This window comes from Bombina bombina, chromosome 10 (assembly GCF_027579735.1).
Source record: "Bombina bombina isolate aBomBom1 chromosome 10, aBomBom1.pri, whole genome shotgun sequence".
Classification (NCBI taxonomy): Eukaryota; Metazoa; Chordata; class Amphibia; order Anura; family Bombinatoridae; genus Bombina; species Bombina bombina.
The window spans coordinates 32,935,798-32,957,245 of NC_069508.1; the positions used below are offsets into that span (position 1 = coordinate 32,935,798).

The 21,448-nt window shown below is 38.8% G+C and overlaps 1 protein-coding gene across 1 annotated transcript in view; it reads left to right on the top strand.

Annotated features, from left to right (window-relative positions):
* The window catches only part of TDRD5 (tudor domain containing 5), a 113,425-nt gene that overhangs the window by 53,936 nt on the left and 38,041 nt on the right, over positions 1 to 21,448 (top strand). The window contains exons 9-13 of the mRNA XM_053693114.1: positions 785 to 997; positions 1,883 to 1,949; positions 2,054 to 2,254; positions 12,939 to 13,082; positions 18,132 to 18,195. Of these exons, the coding sequence (XP_053549089.1) occupies positions 785 to 997; positions 1,883 to 1,949; positions 2,054 to 2,254; positions 12,939 to 13,082; positions 18,132 to 18,195 (689 nt within the window). The remainder of the gene's footprint in view (positions 1 to 784; positions 998 to 1,882; positions 1,950 to 2,053; positions 2,255 to 12,938; positions 13,083 to 18,131; positions 18,196 to 21,448) is intronic.

Sequence of the window (21,448 nt, forward strand, 5' to 3'; positions counted from 1 at the left end):
TTTGGCTTGGGTGTCTTTGCCTCCTCCTGGTGGCTACGTTCAGTATTTCCCACAAGTAAAGAATGAAGCCGTGGGCTCTCCTCATACAGGAGGAAAGGAAATTATCTGGTAAGCATACAGGAGGAAAGGAAATGATCTGATAAGCATAATTTATGTTTTTACTTTGCATAAATGTTTTGTAGATGATCCATTTATATAGCCCATCCGGTAGTGTTTTTGTAACAATGTATAGTTTTGCTTATTTTTAATAATATTGTGCTGATTTTCAGACTCCTAACCAAGCCCCAAAGTTTTTGATGTATACTGATGTCTACAGACTTATAAATGGGTCTTTTCATATGGGGGGGGGGGGGTGTCTGCGTTTTATGTTTCCCAAGCCCCTTTCACTGGGTGTCCCAGTGTAACCTCATCAACAGTGCTAAACTGGGAGCTTCTAAGTAAGTTTTAAAGGTTTTATACTGGATTTTATATCGGTATCTGTGCATATTTTTCTTTATAGTAGTGTCTACTACATACAGTTAGATAAAAATTTGTGTTTACTGTCCCTTTAATGTCCATATCCTTGGAAAAATGTAATTGTGTTATTGGGAAGACCACCCTCTTCCTTCATGGTGCTTTACACTACTAGGACACTCTTGACTGCAAGGCGTTTCTACATTTTATGAAGTCATTGTGGAACAGTTTTCTTCATGTACTTGTCCTATCCTTTAGAACATAAACAGCATTTTATAAGTGTATGTTTAGTTTTTGCTTGCAGTATGTCTCTCTGCCTCTTGTTTTACAGGCGCTGTTATTCCAGTGAATGTGTGTCTAAGCGTTATCTGGTCCCTGACAACTGTGTGGAAGTGGGTGAGGTCTATGCTCTCAGGGTATCTGGAGACGTGTGGTGGTATCGCGTTGTTGTGCATTCCGTGCGCAGCTCAGAGGACGTGGATGTGTTTTATCCTGATTTTGGCAATGTAGCCACAGTGAAACGAAGCTGGCTTCGATTCCTTAAGTAAGAGTCTATAAATGCTCACTTTATTTACCTTCCTTGTAGTCTAATCTTCACCCTAGTTCTACTGATCAGTAAGCTTTCTCTTTCTAGTTATTATCTTATATATCCACACATTACCATACATATCTTAACCCCTTTATTTGTTTCTGTTCCTTCCTTTTGTTTAAGTTTGACACCTGTAGTATTCCTGTCATTGCTCCTCACCCATATACTTACTGTTGTGCTATATGCCAGTGTTCTCCCCAAGACCTATTTAATGGGCACACCACACGCGCTGATTTTACTGACCACCCGGTAAAATTGAAGAAAATATTAAAGGGATACTAAACACAATTTTTTTTCTTTCATGGTTCAGATAGAATAGGCGATTTTAAGCAACTTTATCATTTATTCCTATTATCAATTTTTCTTAGTTCTCTTGATATCTTTATTTGAAAAAGTAGGAATGTAATGTTGGGATCCGGCCCAATTTTGTTGTTTTTTTAGCCACCCAGGTGCTGAACTAAAAATGGGTGGCTTACATGTTTGTATATAAGTTGTCTTACATTCCTGCTTTTCAAATAAAAATACCAAGAGTACAAAGAAAAATTGATAATAGAAGTAAATTAGTAAGTTGCTTAAAATTGCCTGCTCTATCTGAATGATGAAAGAAAAAGTAGGTTTATTATCCCCTTTAAGCTAAAATGATCTCATATTATTATTATTTTTTTTCAATTTGTTTCCATAAATTATCCTTAAATCAATTTATACTAAATTATTCAATTAATTTGTGTTTAAGTAACGTTTATAAATAGCAGAAAATGTTATAATGTTATAATGTTTTCTTTTTTCCCCGTACAATTCCTTATCTTTCTCTTGATTATATGTATATTTTAATTGCTTCAGGAATTCTTATATGAGGCTTCCAGCACAAGCTGTTCCCTCTTCACTCGCCTATTTGAAACCAGTAGAGGTAAATGAACAACATACCATACATTAAATGTGCTCCTGCTAATCAGTGTGCGACAAATGTCGGTCCATGTTTGTATATAAGTTGTCTGTTTTATATATATATAGGGGGAATGGTCTTTACAAGCCGTAAGGCGTTTTCAGCAGCTCTGTGGCCGTGGACCTCTAGTTGGATTGGTTTTGCAGTATCTGGAAGATGTGCTATACATTTTCCTTTGTGACACTTCATCCGATGATGACGTTTATTTGCACCAGCTACTTGTTAATGAGAATCTTGCAGTCATGAGCCAAGAGTTGGGATCTTACAAGGTAAGAAAGGAAGAATTGATCTGGGGATCTTTAAAATGATGGTAAATACAAGCGTATAACAAACGCTAGGATTTACCATCACTAAAAATAAACATTAGTTTCTCTCATCGTTTTGTAAAAAACAATGTTAAACTTACCCAATCTGTAAGGAAAGTATATTACTAACACAACGCCTCCGCCCACGGCACACCGATTTCTCCAATGAGGTGACGTTTTTACCTCTAGACCAATAGCCGTGCTAGGAAATCAGTTGACACTCACGATTTTTGGTCTAGAGGTGGAAAAGTCACCTCACTGAAGAAAGCGCTATGTTGTGAGCGGCCGGAAGCACTGAATTAGCAATCTATTTCCTTACAGTTAGGGTGAGTTTAACATTGTTTTTTACGAAACGATGAGAGAAACTGTTTACTTTTAGTGATGGTAAATCCTAGCGTTTGTTATACACTTGGGTTTACCATCACTTTAAATGCATGACTCTGGAATTGTTAGTATAAATAAGATAATTTATGTAAAAATGTTACCTCAAGTTACAGTGGGTGCATTGTATGCCTCTCTGCTTATCAAACTAACTAGTTATGTAAAAGTCCAGAATCCTATTCAGTATCAGTGTTTCTGGCACTTGACCTCATGATGTCATTAAGTTTTCCCCTGATCACATATCTTTGACTTGTCCTTCACTATAATTCGCTTTGGATTTTTCCTTCTGTCACTCGTCTTTCTGTACTCTTCCTGTCTTCACTTGGGAGTAATCCTTCCTTTGGTAAATCAACCTTACAGAAAGTGCTGCCCAGGTTTGTTGGTGAAAGTGCTGACAAGACCTCTAGTTATGTTTCTCTGAGCCTTACCCGGAAGCAGACCTCTAATCTTACTGGTTCTCCTTTTTATGCTGGGGCTGATAGGACACTTTGTATTTATGCTTTTTATAGCTCTTCTTAATCATCCTCTATCTGAGGACTCTTCTCTGTTGAGGTATTAGGTAGAAGCTTAAATGGATATAAGTGCAAAAAAGAAAATTCTCTTATATGTTAGAGCATTTTAATATTGCACTATTGTTTGCATATAGCGATTTGTTTAGCGCCTACAAATGGATTTAACACACAGTTAAAATGTAGCTCCATAGCAACAATGCTGGGAACAAGCTGAACACTAATAGCAAGCCAATGACAAGAAGGAAATGTGTGTAGCCACCAATCACCAGCTAGCTCACAGTAGTGCATTGCTGCTGAGCATATGTAGATATGCTTTTCAACAAAGGGGATGAAGAAAACAAAGTACACTTGATAATAGAGTGAATTTTATGAAAAGTGTCTTAAAATTACATACTCTGTCTGAATCTTGAAAGTGTATTTTGACTTTCATGTCTTTTTAAGATTTTTGAGACTGAGATTAAGCAAAGGAGTGACAGTTGTATTGCATGTAAAATTTGAAGATGATGTGTTTAATATGTGTAATATTGACACATTTTTTGAAATAATGTTTACTGTTTAATTATTTCTGTCTTTGTTTCTAATTGAATTGTATAATTATTTCTGGTATAATGCTAAGTAGTCTGTTTTGTGAATTATTTTTACATCCCTGGAAAGATTATCAGATGATTCTGACATTCTATTGTTTTTTTTTGAAAGATATCTTTTTAAACATTTTATGGACTAGAGACTAAATTATCCATTTAAAATGACTTGTTTATAGGCCAGAGGTTTGCTGGAGACTGTGTGGTTTGAGTAAATGATTTGAGAATTTAATTAGCTAAAGAGCTGGTTTTCCATTTGACTTTAAATATGTTTATTTTGACAACCTATTTTTGATTGAGACTGCTGATTTGTCCTTTCTATTATAGTTTGGCTATTTTCTGCCACCTATGACCCCTTGTCTATATGGTTAAAGCACTGAAAGGTACATGAAACTCAAACATTTTCTTTCATGATTCAGACAGAGAATACTATTTTAAACAACATTCCAATTTACTTATATTATCTAACTTGCTTCATTCTTTAGATATCCTTTGCAAAATAAATAACAATGCACATTGGTGAGCCAATTACACAAGATATCTATGTGCAGCCTTCTATCGGCATCTACTGAACCTATTTAGATATGCTTTTCAACAAAGGATATCAAGCGAATAAAGCAAATTAGGTAATAGAAGTAAATTTGAAAGTTGTTTTAAAATTGTATGTTCTATCTAAATCATGAAAGAAAAAATTGGGTTTCATGTCCCCTGAACTACTGATGCTAAATGTATTACTTATAATATATATGATTTTAAGATATTACTGATGACTTTATCAGGTCTTCAAGAAGTACAAACCACCATTCCTTATAGGAAATAGAGTTCGTTTTAACAAGCTCCACAAAGCAAGAATACCATATGTTCAAGCCAGTTCACTCGTTGTCTTCAAGAGTCCTCTTCAGGAAATATAGCTTTAAGATTCTTGGGATTGTTTCCCTATGATTCATAATAAATTGAATTGGTCCATCTCTAAGATTCACTCTTTCTCCGGTTCCTCAGAAACTAGTGACCGGGAGGGTATTTTGGGCTGTGAGTGGTCTGTCCTGTTCTCAACAGTGACAAACATGGGTAGAGTTAAAAAAAATTAGATTTTTTGGGGCAGTGTTAGACCTATATCTCTGTGATTCCTTATATGTAGGACATCTTTGCCAAAGCTACATCAGAACAGATGTTTGCTTGTCACACATATAAGGTGATTCAGGTGCATCCGACTGTCAGATCAATTATTTTAAATGCTCCAGAATGCCATCAAACCAGTTTAATTTCCTAGGAATTATTCTAGATTGAGTTATTTTTTTCTCAGAGAGATGTACAAGACCATGTGAGCAGGCAGTGATCGCAGAACTCATGCTCTTGTTGGTTTTGATGGACACACTTTTTTATATAGCTCTCTCTACATGGTTTCACATGAGACTGTTGTAATTGAGTTCCCAGTCAACTGTCCCACTCCACAAGTAACCCAGGGCCCCTACACAATTGCCTGAGTTTTACTCTCCCTAGTCAAAGTACTTCCCAAACAGAAACATAGACCCCTGAAGTGCAACCCCCATAGCTGTCAATTGACCCTTTTCCATCTAAAGGGCAGGATAGTCCACGGCTTCATTCATTACTAGTGGGAATTAGGAACCTGGCCACCAGGAGGAGGCAAAGACACCACAGCGAAAGGCTTAAATACCTCCCCCACTCCCTTCATCCCCCAGTCATTCTTTGCCTTTCGTCACAGGAGGTGGCCGAGAGGTGCGGGAATATCGGAGGTCTCTTATGAGGGGTTCTACCCTTTGCTATGGTACAGGAGTTTAAGTAGCCCTTTAAGCTTCTCAACTTGAGGGCCTGGGTGATGCAGGGGGAGCTTCCCTTTGCGACACCATCCCAACTCATATTAAGAGCTCCTTTAGCAATCGGCGTTGACGAGTTTTGCAGATTGCTTTCTTCTCTCAAGTCCATGTCAAGAGCGCAGCTACTACTGAAGGGCCGTGTACCTGTTCCATGGCATAGATTCTGGTAGGATTGTTTCATTTTTACATAATGATAACACAGAAGCAGGGCCACAATGTGGCGCCTTTATCTTTATAAAATCAAGGGGTAATATTCCTATGAAGGGATTATTGAGCATGGGGGGTATGTACATGATAAGTTTATTATGTGATTGCTGCGTTATGTGCATTGACACGGCTCTGGCATTTTTGTGGAACTGACAGGTTCTCTTCCGGGAGTTTTGCGCTGGCTTTTTTTTTGGCATGCTTTCTCATCGGCAGGGGCGGTCCTGCGTAGTCATCCTTGTGACCGGGTGTGGCTTCTTCACTTCCGGTCTGATCTGCGAAGGAGGAGACGAGCGGTTTCTGAGTCCGGGTCGTAGGAAGTGGTGAGTGCTCCGGCCATTGGTGGTTATAAAGGTGCCTGTTCTAGTTTTTTTTCTAAAAGCTATGGAGGATTCTGACGTGTTAGAGGGTACTCCCTCTTTATCTAAGTCTTATACCTGTGATTATTGTGAGGTTTTGGTAGACCAGCGTGCGCAAATGTGTTCCACATGCCTTGAGAAGGCTACGACTTCCAAACATAAGAGAATTTCGAGCACTACTGAGCCGTCCACCTCTGAGGGTTCTCCGTCCCGTGAGATGCGTTCCCCATTGGCGTCCCCTATACCACATGCAGCGCCCAGGGTCAGACTGTTACCCCTTCGGGGGAAATTGCTTGGCCGCCGGACTTTGCGGACCAGCTTGAAACAGCAGTCGCTAAGGTGATCTATGCTTTGCCGCCTTCTGCAAAGCGCAAGCGTAGAACTTTTCATAGCGGCCCAACCCAGGAGTTATGTCTGTCGGACGCCCCAGAGGGGTGGTACGATGACGAGGCCCAATCCAACGCATCGGAAGAGGTTCTTTGGGGGTCGGAGTCCTTGTCATCTAAACCTGGTTTTCGGTTTAAAATTGAGAACTTGTGTTTCTTGCTGGCTACCTTAGAGGTTCCGGAACCCAAACTACAAGGACAGGGTGGTTCGCCAGACCTTCCCGGTTCCTGTCACGATGGCGAACATTATTAAGAATGAGTGGAAGCGATTAGGGTCTTCCTTGTCCCCTTCTTCTCAACTTAAAAAGCTTTTTCCCATCCCAGAGGCCCAGCTAGCGTTGTGGGGGACAATTCCCAAGGTGGATGGGGCCATCTCCACGCTCGGTAAGCGCACAACGATTCCTTTAGAGGATAGTTCTTCGTTCAAGGAGCCTTTGGATAAGAAGTTAGAGAACATGTTGCGAAAGATGTTTCAACACACATGGTTTGTTTTTCAACCGGCATCGGCGGTTGCTGGAGCTGCGTCATATTGGTGCGATGCATTATTTGATATGATTGAGGGTGAACTCTCTTTCGAAGAGGTGCAGGAAAAGATTAAGGCCCTAAAGGTGGCCAATTCTTTCATTTGTGACACTAATATGCAGCCTGAATGCCAAGGTGTCATGTTTTTCGGTTCTAGCACGCAAAACTCTGTGGCTAAAATCTTGGTGGGTGGACATGACCTCTAAGACGAGGCTGTTGTCTTTGCCTTTCTAGGGCAAGATCCTGTTCGGTCCAGGTCTAGACTCTATCATATCCACGGTTACTGGAGGCAAGGGGATGCCTTCCTTCTCCAGGATAAGAAGGCGAAGCCTAAGAGTGTTAATTTTCGTCCCTTTCGTGGGGATAAGGCGCAACGTGCTCAGCCCACCGCGAAAGCGGACCAATCCAAGGGTGCCTGGAAGCCTGCTCAAGCTTGGAACAAGTCTAAGCAGCACAAGAAGCCCACCGAGACTAATTCCACATGAAGGGGCGGCCCCGACTGGTCTGCGGACCGAGTGGGGGACAGATTGTGTCTGTTCTCAGACGCCTGGTTGCAGGATGTTCAGGACCGTGGGTTCTGGAGGTGGTCGACAAGGGCTACAGGATAGGGTTCAAGTTTTCTCTGCCCAGGGGCAGATTCCTTCTGTCAAACTTGTCTTCAAGGCCGGAATAAAGAGAGGCCTTTCTGAGTTGTGTGCGGGATCTCTCTGCTCTAGGGTTTATCGTACCAGTTCCCCAGGCAGAAAGGGGTCTATGGTATTGCTCCAATTTGTTCGTGGTCCCAAAGAAAGAGGGCACGTTCCGTCCGATTCTGAACCTCAAATGTTTAAACAAGTTCCTGTCCGTTCCATTGTTCAAAATGGAAACGATCAGATCCATTCTGCCCCTAGTTCAAGAGGGGCAGCTAATGACCTCTATAGACTTGAAGGATGCCTACCTTTATGTTCCGATTCACAGGGAGCATTTCAGGTTCCTCAGATTTGCCTTTCTGGATCAGCATTTCCAGTTCGTGGCTCTTCACTTCGGTCTGGCGACGGCCCCAAGAGTCTTCACGAAGGTACTGGGGGCCCTTCTAGCAGTAGCCAGATCCCAGGGCATCACGGTGGCGCCCTACCTGGACGACATTCTTGTTCAGGTGCGTCATCCCATCTGGCAGAGGCCCACACCAGGGTCCTGCTGCAGTTATTTCAATCTCACGGTTGGAAGATCAATCTCAAAAAGAGTTCTCTGGTTCCCAGTACCTGGGTGGAGTTCTTGGGCACAATCATAGACTCCGTGTCCATGAAGATCTTTCTCACGGACAAATGACGCACAAAGATGGCGTCTACCTGGTCTTGCCCTCCAGTCTACAGTGAGACCATCTGTAGCTCAGTGCATGGAGATGATTGGGCTCATTCCATTTGCCAGGTTTCATCTCTGACCTCTTCAATTGTGCATGTTGAGACAGTGGAACGGCGATCATTCCGATCTGTCACGGCCATCATACATGGATGGGCGGACTCGGCTTTCCCTCTCCTGGTGGATCCGCCCGGATCACCTGTCCATGGGGGCATCCTTCCTGAGACCATCCTGGGAGATTGTTACCACAGACGCAAGTCTGGCGGGATGGGGAGCTGTTTGGGGTGCCAGGATGGGTCAGGGGAAGTGGTCTCGCTTAGTGGCTCTTCTTCCAATAAATATTCTGGAGCTTCGAGCGATCTACAATGCTCTGAAGGCGTGGCCTCATCTGGGGGACTTCAGCTTTATCAGGTTCCAGACGGACAATATTACCTCCGTGGCTTACATCAACCACCAGGGGTCACAAGGAGCTCCCTATCAATGAGGGAGGTGTCTCGGATCCTGGAGTGGGCAGAGACCCCCAACTGTTCGCTCTCTGCGATCCACATCCCGGGTGTGGACAACTGGGAGGCAGATTTTCTCAGCAGGCAGACTTTTCATTCGGGGGAATGGTCTCTTCTCCCCGAGGTGTTTGTGGAGATCTGTCTCAGATGGGGGACGCCGGAGATCGATTTCATGGCGTCCAGATTGAACTGCAAGCTTCCCCGATACGGATCGAGGTCGAGGGACCCCCAGGCGGAGCTAATAGACACATTGGCGATGCCTTGGGGGTTTGGTCTAGTATACATATTCCCTCTGTTACCGCTTCTTCCTCGTGTAGTGGAGCGTATAAAGCAGAAGAGAGCGTCCTCCATTCTGATTGCTCCTTCGTGGCCAAGGAGGACGTGGTTCGCGGATCTGGTGGGGATATCATCCTCTCCGCCGTGGAGGTTACCCTGTCACAGGGATCTGTTGGAACAGGGTCCTTTTTAACATCAAAATCTCGATTCTCTGAGGCTGACTGCATGGAGATTGAACGCTTAGTTTTGGCAAAAAGGGGGTTTGTGGAGAATGTGATTGACACTGGTTCAGGCAAGAAAGCTGGTCACTCGTCGCATCTATCATAAGTTGTGGAGGACTTGCTTGTCCTGGTGTGAGACTCATGGCTACCCTTGGCATAGGGTGAGGTTAAACAGGATTTTGTCCTTTTCTTCAAGAAGGATTGGAGAAGGGTCTCGTCGCTAGTTCCCTAAAGGGACAAATTTTTGCTTTATCTGTTCTGTTACACAGGAGACTCGCTGATCTCGCTGACATACAATCCTTTGTTCAGGCTCTATCACGAATCAGGCCTGTCTTTAAGCAGTCTGCTCCCCCTTGGAGCTTAAGCTTGGTACTTGAGGTCTTGCAGAAGGTTCCGTTTGAACCTATGCATTCTCTTGACATAAAAATTCTTTCTGTTGGCCATTGCATCGGCACGCAGAGTTTCTGAGCTGGTGGCCTTGCTATCTGAGCCCCCTTATCTGGTGTTTCATGCGGATAAGATTGTTCTTCGCACTAGTTTGGGGTTTCTCCCCAAGGTGGTGTCTAACCGCAACATCAATCAGGAGATAGTCGTTCCTTCTTTATGTCCTAATTCTTCTTCTCCTAAGGAGAGATTACTTCATAATCTGGACGTGGTTCGTGCCTTGAAATTTTATCTTCAGGCCACAAAGGATTACAGACAATCCTACTCTTTTTGTCTTGTATTCAGGGAAGCGCAGGGGTCAGAGGGCTTCTGCTACTTCTCTGTCTTTTTGGCTGAGGAATGCAAAAAACTGGAGAGGAACCGCTGTGTAAAAGCAAATACATTTTATTTAGAACGTAAGTTTAAAAACAGATAACATCCCAAACAAAAAGGGCGGACAGGATTGCTAACATGTTTCGGCCATGTTGGCCGTAATCATAGCATAAAGATCTAATTACAAACATCAGATTTAAAACATATGTAATAACATGTGATTGGATAAAAATACAAAAACACGCCCATAAAGTTTGTACAGGTACTTGTTTTTGAACCGTTATTACAGACTGTTTCTCTGGAGTTCCTGTGAATATTGATTTGGCGATAGTCCATATACATATATATGTTTTTTCTATACAGCTTTGTGTCTACTTTCTTTTGTGACTTTTTTTGGCTGAGGAGCCTGATCCGCTTGGCCTATGAGACAGCGTGACATAAGCCTCCTCAGTGGTTTACGGCTCATTCCACTAGAGCTTTAGCTTCATCTCGGGCCTTCAAGAATGAGGCTTCTGTGGAGCAGATTTGCAAGGCGGCTACCTGGTCCTCCTTGCATACCTTCACTAAGTTTTACAAATTTGACGTGTTTGCTTCTGCGGAAGCGGTTTTTGGGAGAAAGGTTCTACAGGCTGTGGTGCCCTCAGATTAAGGGTCTGCCTTTTCCCTCCCAGTTTCATTCAGTGTCCTCTAGAGCTTGGGTATATGTTCCTAATAGTAATGAATGAAGCCGTGGACTCTCCTCCCCTTTAGATGGAAAACATAAATTATGCTTACCTGATAATTTCATTTCCATCAAGGGGAGGAGAGTCCACGGCTCTCGCCTGTATCTCTGATGGGTGGACCTAATCTTCTGGCACCATTTATACCCTAATGTTTCTCCTACTGTTCCTTGTTCCCTCGACAGAATGGGGGATGAGGGGATTGGGGGAGGTATTTAAGCCTTTGGCTGGGGTGTCTTTGCCTCTTCCTGGTAGCCAGGTTCTTAATTCCCACTAGTAATGAATGAAGCTGTGGACTCTCCTCCTCTTGATGGAAATAAAATTATCAGATAAGCATAATTTATGTTTTTAGCTCCCAAAAGGTTTGCAGGGTGACTGTTAAATAAAAAAGAGATCTTTATGCTCCTCAAAACATAACTTCAAGATGGACTTTCTACCACAGCATAATTTCACATAGGTGGCTGATATGAGACTAATTAAATGCCAGTTTAGTCTGATGGAAGAGTCTGTGACATGGGCAAGGGTTCTTTCATATTAAGTCATCATAAGAGCAGGGGGACAGTACTTTGAATTATCTCTTGATATGAGGTCGAATCTTTTCATTTTTAACCCGATATTATAATTCTGCCCTTCTGCCTCTCTCTGGCTAACTGAAATGAGAAAATGAAACCCACAATTTTTCTTTCATGATTTAGAAAGAGCATGTCATTTTAAACAACTTTCTAATTTACTTCTATTATCTAATTTGCTTCATTCTCTTGATATGACTTGCTGAAAAGCATATCTAGATATACTCAGTAGCTGCTTATTGGTTGCTGCACATAGAGGCCTCCTGTGATTAGCTCACACATGTGCATTGCTAATTCTTCAACAAAGGATATCTAAAGAATTGAGCAAATTAGATAATAGAAGTAAATTGGAAAGTTATTTAAAATTGCATGCCCTATCTGAATCATGAAAGTTAAATTTTGACTAGACTGTCCCTTTAAACTTTAATGACTCAGAAGATTTTGAAAAACTTTCCAATTGCTTTCTGTTATCAAGTTTACCTTTTTCTCTTGGTCTCCTTCGTTAAAACTTAGCACATTTTCACAAGAGCACACTGAGGCAAGCTTAGACCATGCACATGTTTTGATCACTATATGGCAGCAATGTTTGCAAGAACATTTGCAACAATGTTATTCATTGATTGTTTCAGATTTGTGTGCAAACCTGAGGAACATTCTCATGGAAAGGTTTAAGGGAAAGCGGTAAATATAATAATACAATTCAATCGGAAATGTTTTTATAATTGTATGCTCTATCTGAATCATGAACGTTTAATTCCGACCTTGACTGCCCCTTTAAAAATAATACTTTCTGTTTGCCCTATAGTGACCTCACTTTATACCCTAACCAGGTGCACCTTTAGCTTCTGGAGCTTTCCCCGGAGTGTTGCTATTTTATTCGGTGTGCTCCTTCTATTCCTAGTGTCTATAAAGAAAACTTAATTGCAAGAAAGTGATTTTGTAAAATATTGTAGAAAACAATGACTTGTACTTTGCCTGTTTTTGTGCTGTCAGTACAGGACCTAGAGAATTATTAGTATATTAGACTGTGATGAAATATAGTGTAGTAAAGACTCAGGAAAATAGAAGGGGAATATTTTTTTAAGGGATAGAAAGGTCAAAATTAAAATGGGCATGAATACATTTCAGTTTTAAATAGAAGTATTATTTCAGTATACTTCCATTAGCAAAGATATTTATAGTAAAAGGTATTAATGTGTCATCAGCATACGAACATTTACTGTGTGTGATTATAGCATCAGGATGTAAACGTCATGTCTGCTCAGAGCGCTGCTGGTGGCTTCTATTGCAATGAAGACTTTGTGTGTCACAGATGCCACTGTTGACTCTCAGAGAAGGTGCAGTGTTTGAATGCTGGTGCACAGGGGATTTACAGCATATGTGCATATGCTCAAGGCTGAGCCATCCCTGTAATGTCCTTTAGACCAGCAAATGAAAATTGCCTTGTGTAAAAACATATTTTAACCAAATTAAATGAATCCCATAGGGCTTTCGAAAATTGAATCCTTGTGTTCGTTACCTGACGCAGTCCCCTGAGGAGCCGCCAGACGAATCTTCACAGTCTCAAAATCCTGTGCAGAACAAAAACATTGAGGCTGAGCCGGCAAATAGTCAAGACGCAGTCATAGAGGTAACGTGCTTGAAGTAATTAATTTCATTGTAGTGGGCAGTTTAGCATCTCTGGATGTTCTATTTACATCTGTAATATTTTTTTTGTTGCTGCTGTTTGACAAATCTTCCTTTAGAGGGCTAAGGAAACCAGATGGCAATGGGGTTTAAATTATACAGACAGAAACATTTTGTAGAGAGGGATATGGTGGAGGAGGAACCCGGGTATATGGGATTTGCCTAAAGCAATACAGTACAGACTTTCACAAAGAAAGGTGAAGTTGGATTTATTCAATTTCATTCTTTGTAGCAAATGTCTGTCACAGTTGAATGTGGTCATTGAAAGTATAACAGGAAAAAGAGGCAATTGTAAGATAATTCACTGTTTTAACAAAATGTATTTCAGGTTTTTTAAAAACAAAATTTCTCAGCCCCTAAGTTTACTTATAAACTCTGATAGATTATACACAAAACACACTAATGAACTCTACTTCATAATGTATTTCCCAATCTGTAAGAAAGCACACGGATATTTGTTCAGCTAATACAAACCAAATCCAAAACATTTTCTTAGAATCTAAATGAACATGTCCCGGTCATACAAAGTATTCACTATGCTTTATGATCACGTTAGGAGGGTGTGGTATAACCTTTTTATAGCCAACCCTCTCTGCACATGCGGACAAGGGCAGTTTGTGTTCACCAAGCCTTTTACTATGTAGAGGTCTGGCTAGTGAATGTACCCAAAGGTATAAAATAGTGATTAGACTAAAATCAAACAATTTTGTTGTACAAGCATGTTGCAAGTTGTAGTTCCAGTACATTACAATCATTTCTGTACTGAATCATTACAGCTCGTATCTTTCATTTTCTTTTTTTTTTCCAAACAGATTTGACTAGAATATGTCAGGATGTTATAGTAGCACTTTGCTACGTCTTCATTATACAAATCATAATGGTACATCTTAAAAGTAAAGTGTACTGTTAAATTGGTTTCCCCTTAATGTGTTTACAATCACTTGTTACGCCAGCTGCAGGGTATAAGGTTTGTTTTTGTATATGAAATATGTTTGTGTTTTATCTGGGGGGGGGGGTTTTGGGGGGGGGTTGCTAATTAAAACCACAGCACAATCAAATGGGTTGAGCTTGGCAGGGACAGCAATCTTCATTATCTTATCTCTCTTTATACACAAAGTCTTCCATATCTTATCAATTACTGTGTACACACTGACAATACTTAGAACAATGTAAATGCAACATTTTGGTACCTCTCTGTCCAACATGGTCTGTCTATTTCATAAACATATCATTTTTAGTTTACTGTCCCTTTAAAGGGACAGTATACTGTAAAATAGTTTTTCCCTTAATGTGTTTACAATCACTTTTTATTACCAACTGCAGAGTAAAAAATGTATGAAAATTAGCTTTTTAAGGTTTGTGTATATTAAAGCTATAATTTTGTGTTTTGAAGCCACAACCTAATAATATGTGTTGATCTTGTAGGTATAATCAGATCTCATTACTGTATCACATTGTGTACATATACCTGCTTCTGTATCTTATATCTGTAGGTATAATCAGATCTCATTACTTTATCACATTGTGTACATATACCTGTGTCTTTATCTTATATCTGTAGGTATAATCAGATCTCATTACTGTATCACATTGTGTACATATACATGTGTCTTTATCTTATATCTGTAGGTATAATCAGATCTCATTACTGTATCACATTGTGTACATATACATGTGTCTTTATCTTATATCTGTAGGTATAATCAGATCTCATTACTGTATCACATTGTGTACATATACATGTGTCTTTATCTTATATCTGTAGGTATAATCAGATCTCATTACTGTATCACATTGTGTACATATACATGTGTCTGTATCTTATATCTGTAGGTATAATCAGATATCATTACTTTATCACATTGTGTACATATACCTGTGTCTGTATCTTATATCTGTAGGTATAATCAGATCTCATTACTGTATCACATTGCGTACATATACCTGCTTCTTTATCTTATATCTGTAGGAATAATCAGATCTCATTACTGTATCACATTGTGTACATATACATGTGTCTGTATCTTATATCTGTAGGTATAATCAGATCTCATTACTGTATCACATTGTGTACATATACATGTGTCTGTATCTTATATCTGTAGGAATAATCAGATCTCATTACTGTATCACATTGTGTACATATACATGTGTCTGTATCTTATATCTGTAGGTATGATCAGATCTCATTACTGTATTACATTGTGTACATATACATGTGTCTTTATCTTATATCTGTAGGTATAATCAGATCTCATTACTGTATCACATTGTGTACATATACCTGCTTCTTTATCTTATATATGTAGGTATAATCAGATCTCATTACTGTATCACACTGTGTACATATACATGTGTCTTTATCTTATATCTGTAGGTATAATCAGATCTCATTACTGTATCACATTGTGTACATATACATGTGTCTGTATCTTATATCTGTAGGTATAATCAGATCTCATTACTTTATCACATTGTGTACATATACATGTATCTTTATCTTATATCTATAGGTATAATCAGATCTCATTACTTTATCACATTGTGTACATATACCTGCTTCTTTATCTTATATCTGTAGGTATAATCAGATCTCATTACTGTATCACACTGTGTACATATACATGTGTCTTTATTTCATATCTGTAGGTATAATCAGATCTCATTACTGTATCACATTGTGTACATATACATGTGTCTGTATCTTATATATGTAGGTACAATCAGATCTCATTACTGTATCACATTGTGTACATATACCTGCTTCTTTATCTTATATCTGTAGGTATAATCAGATCTCATTACTGTATCACATTGTGTACATATACATGTGTCTTTATCTTATATCTGTAGCTATAATCAGATCTCATTACTGTATCACATTGTGTACATATACATGTGTCTGTATCTTATATCTGTAGGTATAATCAGATCTCATTACTGTATCACATTGTGTACATATACCTGCTTCTTTATCTTATATATGTAGGTATAATCAGATCTCATTACTGTATCACACTGTGTACATATACATGTGTCTTTATCTTATATCTGTAGGTATAATCAGATCTCATTACTGTATCACATTGTGTACATATACATGTGTCTTTATCTTATATCTGTAGGTATAATCAGATCTCATTACTGTATCACATTGTGTACATATACATGTGTCTTTATCTTATATCTGTAGGTATAATCAGATCTCATTACTTTATACCATTATGTACATATACCTGCTTCTTTATCTTATAGCTGTAGGTATAATCAGATCTCATTACTTTATCACATTGTGTACATATACCTGCTTCTTTATCTTATAGCTGTAGGTATAATCAGATCTCATTACTTTATCACACTGTGTACATATACCTGCGTCTTTATCTTATATCTGTAGGTATAATCAGATCTCATTACTTTATCACACTGTGTACATATACCTGCGTCTTTATCTTATATCTGTAGGTATAATCAGATCTCATTACTATATCACATTGTGTACATATACCTGCTTCTTTATCTTATATCTGTAGGTATAATCAGATCTCATTACTTTATCACATTGTGTACATATACCTGTGTCTTTATCTTATATCTGTAGGTATAATCAGATCTCATTACTGTATCACATTGTGTACATATACATGTGTATTTATCTTATATCTGTAGGTATAATCAGATCTCATTACTGTATCACATTGTGTACATATACCTGCTTCTTTATCTTATATCTGTAGGTATAATCAGATCTCATTACTGTATCACATTGTGTACATATACCTGCTTCTGTATCTTATATCTGTAGGTATAATCAGATCTCATTACTGTATCACATTATGTACATATACATGTGTCTTTATCTTATATATGTAGGTATAATCAGATATCATTACTTTATCACATTGTGTACATATACATGTGTCTGTATCTTATATCTGTAGGTATAATCAGATCTCATTACTTTATCACATTGTGTACATATACCTGCTTCTGTATCTTATATCTGTAGGTATAATCAGATCTCATTACTTTATCACGTTGTGTACATATACATGTGTCTTTATCTTATATCTGTAGGTATAATTAGATCTCATTACTGTATCACATTGTGTACATATACCTGTGTCTTTATCTTATATCTGTAGGTATAATCAGATCTCATTACTGTATCACATTGTGTACATATACCTGCTTCTTTATCTTATATCTGTAGGTATAATCAGATCTCATTACTGTATCACATTGTGTACATATACCTGTGTCTTTATCTTATATCTGTAGGTATAATCAGATCTCATTACTGTATCACATTGTGTACATATACCTGCTTCTTTATCTTATATCTGTAGGTATAATCAGATCTCATTACTGTATCACATTGTGTACATATACCTGTGTCTTTATCTTATATCTGTAGGTATAATCAGATCTCATTACTGTATCACATTGTGTACATATACCTGCTTCTTTATCTTATATCTGTAGGTATAATCAGATCTCATTACTGTATCACATTGTGTACATATACCTGTGTCTTTATCTTATATCTGTAGGTATAATCAGATCTCATTACTTTATCACATTGTGTACATATACCTGTGTCTTTCTTATATCTGTCCATAAAACAATCACCAGTACTTGGGGAGAACAATGGAAAATCAACATTTTATTACCTTATCTCTGTTATATCTCACTGGGAGTGTAATTTCTTCTGCTGGCTGTGTTTACAAAGCTTATCTATAGCTTGGACCTGCGGCCACAAACTTTCAGAATAGGTGGGGATACCACAGGCTAAATCAACTATTTCAAATGCCAATATAAGGGTAAAGGAGCTACTTGTAATCAATTTAATACACTCCAGCAGGTAAAGTGGATCATTGGAAACAAATTAAAGGGGAGAAAATTTGAGTAAACTGTCCCTTTAAGTTGTTTTGTTAAATGTTTACATGCTTGTGATCTGATGGTAACGATCTCTTTCCCTCCCTCACTTCAGAACTTGACGAACTCCAGCCCCATGCCTGGCATTACTGTATCGCCTCATCAGGGCAGGCCAATTGGTAAGAATGAAAAATCTTACAACTGTATCACATTAAAAATAAAGTTTATTTCCCTATTATAATGGTGACAGAAAAAATATAATATAAGGTATAAAATAGTGATCAAACTATAATATAATAATATATAAATAACAGATATAAATATTGTTTAACACCTTGTATTGTGTAACGTATCACAGCTTTTTATACTACAATAAAAAAAGTTGTTTGCATTATTACATAACTGTTAAGGATTAAAAAAAAGTGAGATAATAAGCAACATACAGTATATCAAATATCCCTCTAATGAAGTAGGTGATTCTCCTCTTTCAAATGAGGAATTGCTTGCCCCTCTAGCTAGCAAGTGACTGCTATAGAAATCCCTTGTTTGCTAAGTGTCTTTTAGTGTGCTAAAATAGAACACAACACCCTCATCCTTGACCCCTATTTCAGATGAGGTTTTAAAATCCCAGATCACGATCAGATAGATGATCACTGTGTCAGTTAAAGTTACCTTTCCCTTTGCTTTTATTGAAGTTACACAGCATTTTATATCAATCAATAATCCATTGAGTACCGGCACCTTTCCCCCCCCTCAAAAATAGCTCTGATTAGTTCATAGGAAAATGTTATACTATTAATTAGTATACTTAAAAACAATTATCTGCGCTCAAAAGCAAAATATTGTAGGATCTAGGTATGTATAAAAAACAGTAATTACTAAGTGGCAAATGAAACTAACAGTTGTTAGAAATTAGATACAATTTAATAACAAAATCAACACATACATATAAAAAACATTTAAAGTGATAACCACCGGTGGTTCTAAAAGCTAAAGTGATTGGCAATAAAAACTCATATAGAGCTATATTGATTGGCATAAAAACTTTGTATACAAAACGTCCCAGATACGGCATAGTCTGGAAATGTCAAATGGAAATGCTGGTATGTGATTAAGATATAATCAGTGATCCTCAGTGTTCAATATTATGTTCACCCGCAATCGCTACCTTTGCATCAAACAGCTCACAAAATGCAGAGTAAAAGGTGCATCAGGCGATCATTATTCCCCAGGCAGCACAGTACATCTATGAGCCAAACACTCTGGTCGATTACCTTGCAATCTGACTTTCTGGCGTTGTACCTCTCTGGTGTGCTGTCATCCGAGGGATTTTCTCCGTTCTGGCAAATGGCGATCACATGACCAACTTCCTCCAATAGCCGCTCTGGTTTGTGAGCTGTATCGATCAATGTAAAATTGAAACCGTTTCAAAGGAAGTCCAGCTTCCAAATGGGTGTACAAAGCGCTCTTTTTCCAAACAAGTAGTTCAGGCAGTGGTTCAAGTGGTTGTACGCATCTATGCATTTCAGCCGTTCAAGGCCTTTTTTTAAGATGCTATTAATCAGTATATAGGATGACATTATGCTTGCTCCAGGCATTAATTAGTACATAGGATAGTCTTATACTTAGCCCAGGTATTAATTAGCAAGTGGGATCGCCTTATGCTTATCCCAGGCATTAATTATTGCGTAGGATAACCTTATGCTTATCCCAGGCATTAATTAGTATATAGGATAGCCTTATGCTTATCCCAGGCATTGATTATTACGCAGGATAGCCTTATGCTTATCCCAGGCATTAATTAGTATATAGGATAGCCATATGCTTATCCGAGGCATTAATTAGTACATAGGATAGCTTTATGCTTATTCCAGACATTGATTAGTGTATAGGATAGCCTTAATTAGTACTTAGGATAAACTTATGCTTATCCCAGGCATTAATTAGTACATAGGATAGCCTTATGCTTATTCCAGACATTAATTAGTGTATAGGATAGCCTTATGCTTATCCCAGGCATTCATTAGTACGTAGGATAGCCTTATGCTTATACAAGGCATTAATTAGTACATAAGATAGCCTTATGCTTATCTCAGGCATTGATTAGTACATAGGATAACCTTATGTGCACCCCAGGTAATAATTAGTAAATAGGATAGCCTTATGCGTACCCCAGGTAATAATTAGTAAATAGGATAGCCTTATACCTAGCCTATACATTCTTGAATTCGCCCACAGTATTTGTCTAAACCACCTCTAATGGAAGTTTATTCCATGAATTAACCACCCTTTATGTACCTTTAAGATTTTAAAAGTGTTTACCCTACTCAGTTTTCCATTAAGTAGACATTAGGTACTTATAGACCAGCTGTTCTTTTTGTCCCTGATCCCTTTGTTTGTTTGTTTTTACTCAGTAAGTATTAAGCACAAAATAGTTCTGACCCTTTCAAGAAAGTCCACTAGCTCTACAGTATCCTCCTTATTTTCCATTGCAATTTTAATGCTATTCGTATTTTTGGGAAGTGAAATCTAAGCATCCAAACAATATATACGATTTTTACAAATGGATGTGTGCTCAATGCACTACGTATCCTGCTAGGACTCAGAGAGCATATAACCTTATAGTTCAAGACTAGAATTTTAGGCTAACTCGGAAGTAATTTATTTACAGAATATAACCCTTATTGTGGCCATTACATGCCTTAGACAGATTATCTCAAATTGAGGGATATGTCCAGAAAAGCACTCACTTGTTAACCTGCAAGCTGCCTTACAGCAGGGGTCAGCAATCTTGGGCCCCCAGATGTTTTGGAACTACATTTCCCATGATGCTCAGACAGCCTAAAGAGTATCTCAGCATCATGGGAAATTTAGTTCCAAAACATCTGGGGGCCCAGGGTTGCGGACCTCTGCCTTACAGTGTTTTGTACTGTGCTTTTATATAAGGGAATATTTTAATACATTTAGCTATAAGCTAAAGAGGGAAACAGTGGCAACTTTCTAACTTTGCTTTGGCTTGTTCCTGTGATATTACAGAAATTAGTCCTTTTTATTAGGAAAAATCTGATAACAGTATTTCTTTCATGTAATTAGCAAGAGTCCATGAGCTAGTGACGTATGGGATATACATTCCTACCAGGAGGGGCAAAGTTTCCCAAACCTTAAAATGCCTTTAAATACACCCCTCACCACACCCACAATTCAGTTTTACAAACTTTGCCTCCTATGGAGGTGGTGAAGTAAGTTTGTGCTAGATTCTACGTTGATATGCGCTCCGCAGCAGGTTGGAGCCCGGTTTTCCTCTCAGCGTGCAGTGAATGTCAGAGGGATGTGAGGAGAGTATTGCCTATTTGAATGCAATGATCTCCTTCTACGGGGTCTATTTCATAGGTTCTCTGTTATCGGTCGTAGAGATTCATCTCTTACCTCCCT